The sequence below is a fragment of the Ammodytes marinus genome (assembly GCF_949987685.1).
Source record: "Ammodytes marinus genome assembly, chromosome: 9".
Classification (NCBI taxonomy): Eukaryota; Metazoa; Chordata; class Actinopteri; order Uranoscopiformes; family Ammodytidae; genus Ammodytes; species Ammodytes marinus.
The window spans coordinates 26,107,543-26,120,522 of record NC_137213.1 but is presented as its reverse complement, the minus strand read 5'-3'; the positions used below and the strand labels follow the sequence as shown (position 1 = coordinate 26,120,522).

The following is a 12,980-nucleotide window of genomic DNA, read 5'->3' as shown; positions in this document are numbered from 1 at the left end:
ATTAAATAACAGAAGTTTTTACTTTTTTATTATTACTTGTTATTGGGTAGCTGTAAATATAATTCTATTAAACTTCAAATGTTATGAAAGTTAGTTGTGGTATACAGTCTCTTGCATTTCATAAATACATGTGGTCATACATTAAACTGAACTTTTTGTTCATATTATTATAGCTTTAGCCTTGTGGTTACTAGCATCCTAACCACTGCAAGATGGATAATAAGATACATTTAAATATTCTGAAGTCAAATTCAAATTTTATTTGTTTGGTTTGACACCCGAAATGACAGTGGTGGTGGTAATGCAGCCAACCACTATAAAATATCAAGAAGAAGAAGCCGGAATATTTTGCATCTGGCTCACCTTGACGGTCTATATATCTCTATAGTAACCCGTTCGCTATACAATATCCCTTACATGGTTCACAGACCACGCCCCTTTCTAATTGGCTTTGATGTCATGTGACTTTAAACTTAGGACACTAGGTTCCAACATTCCATTTGTTAACAATCTAGTGCTCAGCATTCTAGTCATTTTGCATGATTCCTTATATCAAATGGAATTGCCTATGCACACAAACTTACACCGTCGCTTCTGATAGAAATGGTCTTCTTAGGTCTAGGTTATGTTGTGGGTGCTTTTGTCACGAGATTAACAAGAGCGGTTCAAGACCTTTGTCCTCCCACAACACCCTGTTCTTACAACAGTCCTCCCACACCGGCTCTCTCTAAGACTGTTGTCATACGGCCATGGTCATTGTCTAATTGTCCTTCGACGCCCCCTGGGTTCTACCACCATAGACTGGCTTTACAGAAATATGACTTAGAGGAACCTTTTCCTATACCTCGTATTCTCTCTCGGCATGAACTCCACAGATTTCCCAAACACAGATTTCAAAACCCTCCCAGCTGTGAAACCATCCCACCTGTTGATGACTCGTTAATCAGTCAAACAAAAAAGGTTGAACTGATGCGTGAGGCCTTCAGGTTACTGAGGCTTCCCAAAAGGCTTCGGCGACCTCAGCCCAAAAACCTTTCTTTCCTAAAGCGTGTGATACAGCCGGATACTAAGGTCTCAAACCTGATGACCAATACTTATGTTTTAGCTGGAGCTACTTTCGTAGGAATTGTCGTGATCCCTTATGTTCGAGCAATGAAGATTGGAGGCAGTTTTCTGAGGGAATCAGGAGATGCAGCTGTATCTTACATGACACAAGCAGGCGTTTGGGCGGCCGCTCCTAAAGCATTACAGGGAGCTTCTGCTGCGTGTTTCGCGGCACAGAAAGGCCTGCTAGCTGCTGGGCCCACAGCAAGATCTGCCATTTTAAATACATATTCCGCAGCACAATTTGGCATTGCAGGTGCTTTTTCCACTGCGCAACATATTAGTCAGGGTGCTATGGAGTCAGGAAAGTCAGTCATTTGCACGATGGCTTTCTTTCTCACAAACGTGCTTGTTTTTGTATTCACCCAAACTGGTTTCATCACTGCACTTTGTGCCAAGTTTACTCCCAATCATACCGACCCAAGACGAGGCCCAATAGTGAACAAAAGACATCAGGGCCAAGGGGACGTATTGTTAACAGAGGGTGCTGAGGGTTGGGGGGGACGGTAGTCAATACACGCTCTCCCAAAACACTGTTAAAAAACAACATAAATCTCAATTCTAAGCAGCATACCTTGGCCAAACATCCAATGTCTACCTCTGTAAAGGGTCTGCGTGGCTGAGCTCATGGACTTGGGAAGATTGGGGCCTAATCTTCCCCTGGAGAAATCTTAAGAATCAAACTCTTTGCTCTCTTCTTATGCATTCTGGCACCTTGTCCACATAATAAAAAGTACATCTTAATTTATGTCTTATTCTTATATATGAAAAAATGCAACTGCAAATTTAAATGTATCTAATGCTGGGCTTGACTAAGACTATGGCGAAAAATATTCGTCAACGAACCTTTTTCACGGACGAAAACTAAATAAAAACTAAATAAAAAGGCAGATATGATGACGAAGACTGAGACGGATATAACTGACACTATAGTCAACAAATAGGAACGAGACGAAAATGTTAGGGCGGGACGAATGGAGAAGAGATCCAATGCTGATGGTGCTTTACCCAAGCTTACCGGTGCTAACTTGGTTCATAAAGCAAAACTGATAGCTGTACACAGCAGGCAACAAACACATAGGCTATTCACAGAACTTGTGGGAGCAAACTGTGACTACTATGTTTTCATCTGTCTTAATTTCCTCTGTCCGTCGTCCCGAAGTGAATGATTATAAATGGTCTGTAACAGCTAACGAGACCATCAGCGAAAAGAATGCTTCCAAACAGATGCAGGTGTTGCCAGAACGCTTAGCATAGATCTTTAGGACAGCAGACGTTGAGGTCTTAAAAACACTACCGCTTTTGTCCAAAGGGGCCTCTAGAATGAACCAAATCTGAGAGTTCCTCATAGACACTTTAAAGAGAGAGAGAGAGAGAGAGAGAGAGAGAGAGAGAGAGAGAGAGAGAGAGAGAGAGAGAGAGAGAGAGAGAGAGAGAGAGAGAGAGAGAGAGAGAATGAAGTAGAGGTCATGGTTTTTAATTTGAAGCTGACTTTGTTATTACATTATCATTTAAAGTGGAAGGCTATTTAAAACAGTATCATGTACTAATACTAGGGTACAAGCATAGATAGCCAAGTATTTCAGAATCTTAGATCAAATTGTTAGATAAAAGAATAAAAAAAATAAAATAAAAAAAAATACACATATATATATATATATATATATATATATATATATATATATATATATATATATATATATATATTTATTAATATTATTATTATAATAATTATTATTATCATTATTAATTTTTGTGAACATGACTAATAAAAGATCTTGAAATCTTTGAATGGGTTTGTTAAGTGTGTGGTTCCCTTTCCGGGGCTGTAGGCGGCGATAGTGCAGCTGAAAGCCAAACCAACAGCTGTAAAAACTCCAGAATAAGAAGAAGGTTGATCATGCGAACATTTCCAGGATGGTAACCGGCTTCATGTTGTAAATGTCATAGTTAGAGAGTGAAGTGTAAGATAACATTATAGCCAAAGTGGGCGGAATTGTGAAATTGTCTCCATTGTGTTATATATTTGCCGCTATTCTGTGAACGCAGCCAATAAAGTGTTTAAAATATAGCTTGCATCAGTGTTAGCATGTAGCTCTTTTGACAGCAACGTCTGTCAACAACTCGTTTATTATTTTCACATTATGTCATTTAGCTTCAATATATGAGTTAATTTACTATCAGGTTTGACAGTGAAAGGGCGGAAGGGTTATTTTTACATCGCCATATTGTCACATCAAGGTCAGTGAGATTTTGAGGTATGTTTTTCTGTTTTTGTACATGTTAGAGTACCCAAGTGAAAGATGTCATCATTAAACCGGACGCTCCCAGCGCTCTGTTGCTGGACAAACATGCAGACTACATCGCTGCCTACGGCTCCAAGAAGGATGACTACGTGAGTACAAGGCTTTGGAGACACCTTTGTCCATCTCTTACTGTTTTCATAGTTTGTGAAGATGAGAGGATGTACACTCAACAGTATGTCTCTCAGCTTGTCGTTAGCAGCTAAGGAGATTGTATATTCACATTTACTCTTCACCTAACACCCAGTATACCTCAGACTTCCAATGCAAGATACCCAGAATCTTTTCATATGTAGAAATATTCAGACAACAAGAATGTAAAGTAAACATTGCTAACGACCCATGATTATGTATTGTTCATTATATACCAGTGGTGCTACTATATAACACTAAAAATACACAGTTCACATACAAACCCACAAACTTGTTTAATCTTTTTACCAGACCCTTCTTCTCTCATGTTAAGTCATGTCTTGTGCTTGTGTCACTACAGGAGTACACTCTGTCTGAATACCTGCGGATGAGCGGTATCTACTGGGGGCTGACGGTGATGGACCTGATGGCCCAGCTGCCCCGTATGAACCAGCCGGAGATCGTAGACTTCATCAAATCGTGTCAGCACGAGTGTGGAGGCCTCAGCGCCAGCATCGGACACGACCCACACCTGCTATACACACTCAGCGCCGTACAGGTGACGCCTGCTGAAATTGAACAGAATGACAGAGTGATTCTTGTTTTTCTAATAGACTATTTTACTGTGAGAGGCTGGAATTTTTCCCTACTCAAAAAGCATTACGTTGTTGCTATGATTTGAGGTTGATGATGAGATGGGATTTTAACAGATTTTAAACCTAGATCACACACAGTGTGGTGCTCACTGGTTTTAATTTTTAAATTTCGCTGGAATCTTTTACACTTTTTATTACTTGCCATTAGGGCTTTCTGCAACAGCATATCTGTTAACATCAGGATTGTAATATAGCCCTACTGCTCTGCAAACCTTGTGTTTGGTCTGTTGTGGTTTTTTACTTTTTATTTTTGGTTAAATTCCTGTATTTACCTTTTTTCTGTTGGTCTCTTCCTCAGATCCTGTGCTTGTATGACAATGTGGATGCTATTGATATTGACAAAGTGGTGGAATACATCAAAGGGCTGCAGCAGGAAGACGGCTCATTTGCAGGGGACAAGTGGGGTAAGAAAGATTCACTTTGAAATCTGTTGTCTCAAGAGATAACAGGCAACAAGACAACAATTATAGCAGTACTCATCTATTTTGGTTACAGTTTTTGCTTTAAATGTGATATTAAAATAGTTTATAGCTGTATTATGATAACAGTTATTTGTCTTTGCAGGAGAAATAGACACAAGATTTTCCTTCTGTGCTGTTGCTACACTCGCGTTACTGGTATGTAAAGTATATCACGTGCAATGTTTGTCTATTCTCAACACTGTAACACTTGAAGATAACTCTGTCCTCTCCTCCTTCTCAGGGCAAGATGGACTCTATAAACATTGACAAAGCTGTGGAGTTCGTCTTGTCCTGTATGAACTTTGACGGAGGTTTCGGCTGCAGACCTGGTTCAGAGTCTCACGCTGGTCAGGTCAGTCCACTGTATAGTTTGAGGCCATTGTCCACAAGTAAACGGGATTTTTGGTAAACTTGTTTTTGCCGTTTACATTTGCAATTATATTTCTGTCTCTACAAGCACGGATTTGAAAAATCTCTGTGTCCACACGATAATGTACCAACCCAACTTAGACACACACACAGAAAGAGTTACGGCTACAAAAACCTTCTATATACTGTCTGTGGTTGCTACATTTAATGTATTATTATCACATCACCAATGTGAGGCTGGACTCATGGGAGGCAGTATGACACTTTACTAAGAGGCTGTCAATCCCCGACTCCTTACAAGAGGAAATGTTTTCACTCTGGACAGTTATTGACATGAGTTAAAATCCTCCTCATATCAAATCCCTTCCCTCATGTCACTCAGATCTACTGCTGCACCGGCTTCCTGTCTCTGACGGGTCAGCTGCACCAGATCAACGCTGACCTGCTGGGCTGGTGGCTGTGTGAGAGGCAGCTGCCCTCTGGAGGACTCAACGGACGGCCAGAGAAGGTTCCTGCTCTGTACTGATACTGGGATATGAAAATGCAATGTTTTTATTGTTTTTAACTTGTATCATATCAGGACAGAGTGATTCCAGAAGTAGCTGCTCTTCCATTTCCTATTTCTCCTTTGTCAAGAATGTATTTAGAAAATCTTGGAAGAGTTTGAACTGCAGCATGTTAAAAGTAATTTAGAATGACTAAAGTAGTTCACAGTCATTAGTAAAATAATAAATCTATAACTATCATCTTCTTAAAATCTAAAAAATACTGACCCAGCTTTGTTTTTCTCTATGTTTCGTTCAGCTTCCAGACGTGTGCTACTCGTGGTGGGTTTTGGCGTCGCTGAAAATCATCGGCAGGATTCACTGGATCGACAAGAGCAAGCTGCGATCGTTTATTCTGGCCTGTCAAGATGAGGAGACGGGAGGGTTCGCTGACAGACCAGGAGACATGGTGAGCTGTCAAGAAATATACAACCTGCAATGCATGTTGAATGGAAAGGGCACCTCCATGATCCTTTGCTTTTGTCTATGTCTCATATGTATTTTCAACCAGTGAAAAGGTATGAGACAAAAGTTACCTTGTGGGGAACAGGGAACTTCCTAAGCGCTCGAAAGTGTGGAGATTTGTTGAACATAATGAAAGTAAGATACATGTATTGTATTATGGACTTGATAAGGCTCATTATTCCAGTTCTTATAATGAAAATGAAATTCAAACTTCATCAGCATTTTTTTTCTCCTTGGTTATGAATTATTCAAGAAACTTGTTTTCAATTTCTCCGCTCCTAATTTCATTTGAATATACGCTTACCAAGATGAAAATAACAGGCTCGCTGTGAGAGTGAATTTTTTTGCAAGCTCTACAATTATTGAAGAGTGTAAGAGAACACCAGTTTTAATTTAAAAAAGACCCCTCGTCTCTGCTGCTTTTCCCAATATTTGATATTACTAGATTTGGATATCTCCTCTATGCTGCACATCTTCATGTTTTCATATTAAAGCTGTGCTAAGATTGTCTCATACAGTTCATCATTAAAGGAATAGTTTTTTTTTCTTCTATTTTAAGCTTGTTGCCTCATTCTCAGGTTTATGTTTACAAGGCAACATAAACAGTTCATTTAACTGTGAGTGCATTTTTGAAGAAGAAATGGGCACCGGTTGCTCATCGCTAATTAGCTTAGCACAAATACTGGTTGTCAATGGGAAGCGTTAGCCTGCCTCTGCCAACAGTCAGAAGAAAAACTTAACAACATCACTAAACGGTCCTGTGTAACTTGTTTTGAACCCAAAAGTGAGGCGACAAGCTAAAAATATATTCTTTTGAACTATTCCTTTAAGGGCTCAGTTATTAGTGGGAGTTAGTATCTCTCTGAACCCTCCCTCTTTGTCCTCTACAGGTGGATCCTTTCCACACTCTGTTTGGAGTGGCGGGTCTCTCTCTTCTCGGAGATGAAACGATCAAGCCGGTGAACCCTGTTCTGTGTATGCCTGAAGACGTCCTGCAGAGGGTCAGACTGCAGCCAGACCTCCTCAGCTAGCATGGCAGACAGACAGACAGACAGACAGACAGACAGACAGACAGACAGACAGACAGACAGACAGACAGACAGACAGACAGACAGACAGACAGACAGACAGACAGACAGACAGACAGACAGACAGACAGACAGACAGACACACACACACACACACATCACAACTACCACAGCTGGATGGTGGGGGCAAAGAGAAGACCATCACACAGCTGCAAGGCGTTAGATTAGACACATTTTAGACAAATGTTTTATGTCTATGAGTCTCGCAGGTTTCACTGGATTCAGTTTCTGTCATATTTTTTTAAAATTTTCTGTTTTTTCAGTTTCATATATAAGCAACACAGTTTATGCAGCAATCAATGGGCTCATAAACTCAACATACCTCCCACTACCCAGCCACCTACCGACCACACAAATCCTTTCCAACCTCCCAAGATGGCAAGCTCTTAAAAACCATGCAAATGGCAAAGGATTAAATTTAGGAGAATAAATAAATAAATAATTAAATATATTTAAAATTATTAAGATTTCATTATGTTATCATGTCAATTTTGTTGGTATTATGCATGAGAACGGTTAGGGAAAGAGTTGTTTTTAAGCATTGTTTCCAAAGCGCAGAAATCATTTAACAACATTCCTTAACTTCTTGACTGTCTCACCTTGACACCTTGTCTGAGGGGAGACATGTTACTGTGTGACTTCAAATGAAACTGTCAAGAAGTCAGTATAATGTCTCTTTCTTGCTCTCATAATCTGTTGAGCTTTTCGACTGCCGAAGAGGTTACTTCTGTAGTTAATTATTGGCCAGAGATAGAGGACAAGAGGCACTGATTGGCTGCTTGTTTATGTGCGTTACCTGAATAATGACGGTTAAACTCTGAGCTTGAAACAGAGCGATTTAATGTGGGACACTTGCATGATCAAGTTTGTACTGTTCTAGGTGCCCGAGACCCTTAACTGTTACTCAAATGATTTAAAAACACCACATCTCTTTGTTTTTACTGTTTTTGCTGAAGAGTTCGGCCTCCTTTATGCACCTTTTGTTTCAAATAATCACTTCCATATTTGAAAAGTAAGAGCATGAGAAGGTAAAACTATCCTTGTCCTGCTTACAGTTATGCAAACATTTGTTCTAATGGCCTTCAGAACTGGACATGCAAACAAAGCATTGAATATTGTAACTGTGTTAAAGTAACATTAGTTTACAGTACAGACAGACAGTGTTTTTAGCAGAAATTTGACTGGAGTGGAGACACACAGAGGTAGAACACTGCCATATGTCTTCCTTGTTTAACATGTCAGCTACACTATTTATTATTAATCTGTTTCACTAAGTCCAGCTTTGTGAACAGACACACTGTGTGTAACATCGTGAAATTAAATATTTCCACGCTTAACATTTTGAAGATTCTCATGTGTCTTTTAACATGTTTAGTTTGGTCCAAACTTATAGGAAAAACTGACCTTTATGTTTGCTGCACTCTTGTGGTCTTACTGAATGCACATTGTATCTGTTCTTAGATAACTGATTAACTGTTCAGTGTTGACATTGTTACAGTAAAATAAGTCACACGTTGAATCTAATGGTCCTCAGGTTTTACCCAATTTAAGTGAATGATAACTGTCAAATGTATTATTTGACTTTGTCTTCATCAAAAGCCTGTATTGGCATCATAGGGTTTCAATCAGAGTTCTCACGGAAATGTGCTGCTTAAAGATTAATATTGTTAAGACAACTATGTGTTAAAAATATGTCTTGATCAAGCGTTTTCAGCTACACGGTCTCATCTTTTGTGTTTGTGTAATCCCAAAAAGTTGTTCAGTGTTGCACAACTCTGTGTGTGTCTATAATAAACTAACTTATTTGTTATCTTGGTCGGAAATAAATGTATGGTGATCCTTCAACTTTGATTCAGTTTGTTATTTTCACTGAAGGAGTTTAAGGAACATTTTACAATTCCTATGTCATAGTGTGTATCGAAAAAAACCATACTGTATAAATAACCACAATGTTCTCCCAAGTAGGAGATTTTTCCTACAAATTCCAGTTTGCCTCTCTTGTTAGTTTGAGTAAATGCCACTAGATGGCAGTCTTACCATTGAAAACGCTGTACACAAACTACACTTCAGTGTTAACTTCGTACAAAGTGTCCTTATAACAGACCAGCCTGATTATGGCTTGTAAGTGATATGATTGCAAGCAAAACTATAATTGCAGGTTCTAGTCTCCAAAATCATAGTCTCTCAAGTAAAACCAACACAATGAGATGGAAATTGCGAGGCGGGGTGCTATTTACATTTTTCTCATGCATTTTACAGCCTACATAACATCAAATGCTTATTATATTCATGGAGGCTTTAATAACAATGGCATCCAATAAATGCCACATCTGATACTGTTTGAGATATTATGTTTCACAGCAGTGGCAGATTGTAATAATGGAGCATGAAAGATTGATTTACTCGACCAAAGTTAATTATAAGCAGGTAATTATATCCTACCTGTTTTCCTCAATGTAATAAAGATAAGGGCCTTCCACTGCATAGCACAGCCTGATTAGAAAATGTCATTTTACACGGAACAATTTTTAACCATGGCTTTAATACAATGACCAATGATCAAGTGATAACAATAACATTATGGGACATTATTATCTCCATTCACTAATTACTGCATGATGATGGTGAGAGACGTGATGTGTTTTTATTATTCACATGGAATACCTTCCCAGGTGCAGGTTTAGAAACTCTCAAATGGAGCCCGGGGCACATCTTTGTAGTTGTTTGACTTTATAACAGAAACAGTCACTTTTGCACATAGACTCTGGCTGGAGGGACCCCTGGGCCTGTACCCTTTGTATCCATTTTGCATCTATTTGAAGTTGTCTTGTGTCTCTTGGCTGCTTTGTTATCATATTGGTTCTCAATATGTGGCCATTTTTCTGGTAATATTGCATCACTTTGAGGGCGTCTTGAGTATCTCTGTAGTTGCTGAGTCTCACTGAAGTTGATTGACCTTTCAACATAAACAGTGACTTCAGACAGAGGCTCTGGTTGGATGGACCCCCGGGGCTATATCCTATGAAGCCATTTTGGATCTCTTTGAGGTCGTCTTCAGCATCTTTTTTGGTGGTTTTGTGTCAGTTTGTGGTTGTGTTTATACTTTAATCCTTTTATGGGTTTTTGTGTTCTTGACCCGTTAGCATCTCTTTGTGTTAATGTGTGTCTTGCTGTAGGTGTGTTGCGTTTCTTTATGTTCGCTTGTGTAGCTATTTCTATTTCCAACAAGAAATGTGAACATTCACTGCGTATACAGGCTGTGGTCCCTGGGCATTTGTTCTGTTGGCCCATTCAGTAATCCATCACTGACACTAACAAGCCAACTACAACTAGCTCTCACTTTCTCTGGACTCTGGTAGTGGGGGGCAACAGGGGACCAATCAGATTTCAGGATTGGGGGCTGTGTCACCCCTTGCCACCACCATTCTAGCCACTGCCCCTGTTTTAGCTTACTGCATTTTCCTTTGTGTGATATCTCAAAGTGTAATGAAATGCAAAAAATAATATACTTGCAGCCCTGTGAGTTTTGAAATGTATTTCTCTATTTATTTAGTCAATGGGGGATCAGTAAGACATGGGGCCCCTGGTGTCTGGGCTCGGACAAACACGCTGGTTGTTATACAGGCTACTGAGAAACCCCACCGGCTCTCATTAGTGAGGAAGAAAGCGAGAGAGATGAAGATAACGACAGAAGGTGAGAGGGAGAGAGAGAGGAAGAGGGATAGAGAGAGAGAGAGAGAGAGAGAGAGAGAGAGAGAGAGAGGAAAAGGCAAAGTGTGAATGAGAGACAGAGGCACAGCGCAGGGGAAACCGCAGAGAGACGAATAGGCAGGAAGACAGATGGATGGATCACAGCGTTCGCCTTTAATATAAGCCTCTTGTTTGTTTGCAGGGAAAGCAGCAAACCAATTTGTCCATCCGCTCCTTCTCTCCGCCATCCTGTCACCACCGTCTTGTTATCTCTCTGGCACAAAATGCCAGGGATTAGTCCAGGCTACAGGCAAACACCGCCGGACCACAGTCGACCGTCACTTAATACATGTTTAATTAAGCCACTGCAGTGTTGTGTGTGTGTGAATAATATAGAAATGACTCATGGGAAATGCTTTAAAAAAAGTCTACTCGAAAGATTGGTTGCTTAGTTTGTGGTTATAATCAACAAGGTCTTATGCTGATAGGCTCTGGTAAAGTTGATTGTGCAGCACAATATTCTTGATTTGAACTGTTGAATTTTGTTGCGAGAAAGTTTGTTTTCACCAAATTCATAATTTACCTCATGCCATTGTAGAGTTACTTATTCATCAAGTTATTGCTGTTTCGATAGACAGGGAAGGTGTTGCTGGAGTGGTTGCTTTCGTCAAACTTCTGCAGCCCTCTGACACACCTGTCACAAATTCAGGTTTAAATATAGAAAATACAGTGATTTTGGAAAAGAAGTTTTAGAATATCAGTCTGAAATGAAATCCCACAGCTCAACCCACGCTTCAGCAACAGTGTATACCTGAAAACAACATATTCTGCCCTAAAAACAAATGGATTTCTGGCACTAGACAATCTTGTAAGCCTATGATCATCTCTAAATCGACTGCCACATTTCCATCATTGATAAGAAATCAATATTGAAATTTCTTTTGCTAGAAATTATAACCAGGATTCACATTACACTAGTTTGGTCTGGCTGTGCAAGACTATAGGAATCGCTTAAAAAACCTGTGTAGAATCCAGACTTTAACTTGTTGTGTGTCTGCTGGGGTCAAAACATAGTACTGTTGACTCTGTGTGTAAGTGCAGCATTGTTAAAATCCTCTCAGTGTTCACAGTGAGAAACTTATGTTTTATTCATGATTTATCATCTTTTTTTGTTGTTGTTGTTGTTGCTACTGGAGATCTCCGCTGAGCTCCAACCGGCAACAAGCAGCCTCACACTCACTCTGCAGCCTCCTGTTGTGTTTCCACTGAAGGGCTCCTCTCACACAGTGGGGGTGGGGGTGGGGGGGGTTCACACACACACACACACACACACACACACACACACACACACACACACACACACACACACACACACACACACACACACACACACACACACACACACACACACACACACACACACACACACACACACACACACACACACACACTTGCTCAAGGGCGCAATGAAAGAAGCTGCAGCCTTTATTTGAGTCTACATATAAGCTTTATGAAGAAACATTTTTTTATACAGAAATATTTAAAGTTAAGTTCGATTTTGACTTTGGAATCAGCAGTTCCCTTGTGCAAATCTGCTGCATATACTGTATAGGCTTTGAAAATACATTATTAGTGGACAATCACTACACATAAATTATATTTTAAAGAAATTATACAGTATTGATATTAAGTTCATTTATGTACAACTAATGAACCGAGGCATACAGGTGCCCCGACCACATGGACACCAAACATCTGATTCACAATATGAAAATTATTACATCAATATATAAAAATGTAATGCTAGATAATATTTAAAAGAAGGGAATACCATTGCAGTGGTAATGCATTTGACAGACCATGACATTACATCTTAAATAACAATGCAAAAAATAAATAATAATAATAACTTTGTCTATCATAATACAATCTACCCCAAGAAAGTTTTTTTAATAATCAGAAGTACATTTGACTAAAAACCTCTGATAATGTGACACTAGGAGGCAGTAAAGCACACTTTTCGATGTACTGCACAGTATCAGAGGTGTGTGAGTTCATAGACACATAGAGATCCTGTTAAAAAGACACAATAAAAGGACCTTAAAGTTACTTAACGTCAGATAAAAAGGGAAAACCTGATTCAAAATTCCCATTCAGTATTGTATTT

The 12,980-nt window shown here is 39.5% G+C and overlaps 1 protein-coding gene across 1 annotated transcript; it reads left to right on the top strand.

The window, feature by feature from the left end:
• Positions 1 to 2,989: 2,989 nt before the first annotated feature.
• Positions 2,990 to 8,968, top strand: rabggtb (Rab geranylgeranyltransferase subunit beta). Its single transcript, XM_080034886.1, has 9 exons — positions 2,990 to 3,024; positions 3,392 to 3,499; positions 3,901 to 4,098; positions 4,494 to 4,599; positions 4,760 to 4,812; positions 4,898 to 5,008; positions 5,408 to 5,533; positions 5,830 to 5,979; positions 6,926 to 8,968. Exons 1-9 carry the CDS (start codon positions 3,022 to 3,024, stop codon positions 7,064 to 7,066), a joined length of 996 nt encoding a protein of 331 aa, XP_079891012.1. The 5' UTR covers positions 2,990 to 3,021; the 3' UTR covers positions 7,067 to 8,968.
• The last annotated feature ends 4,012 nt before the right edge of the window (positions 8,969 to 12,980 follow it).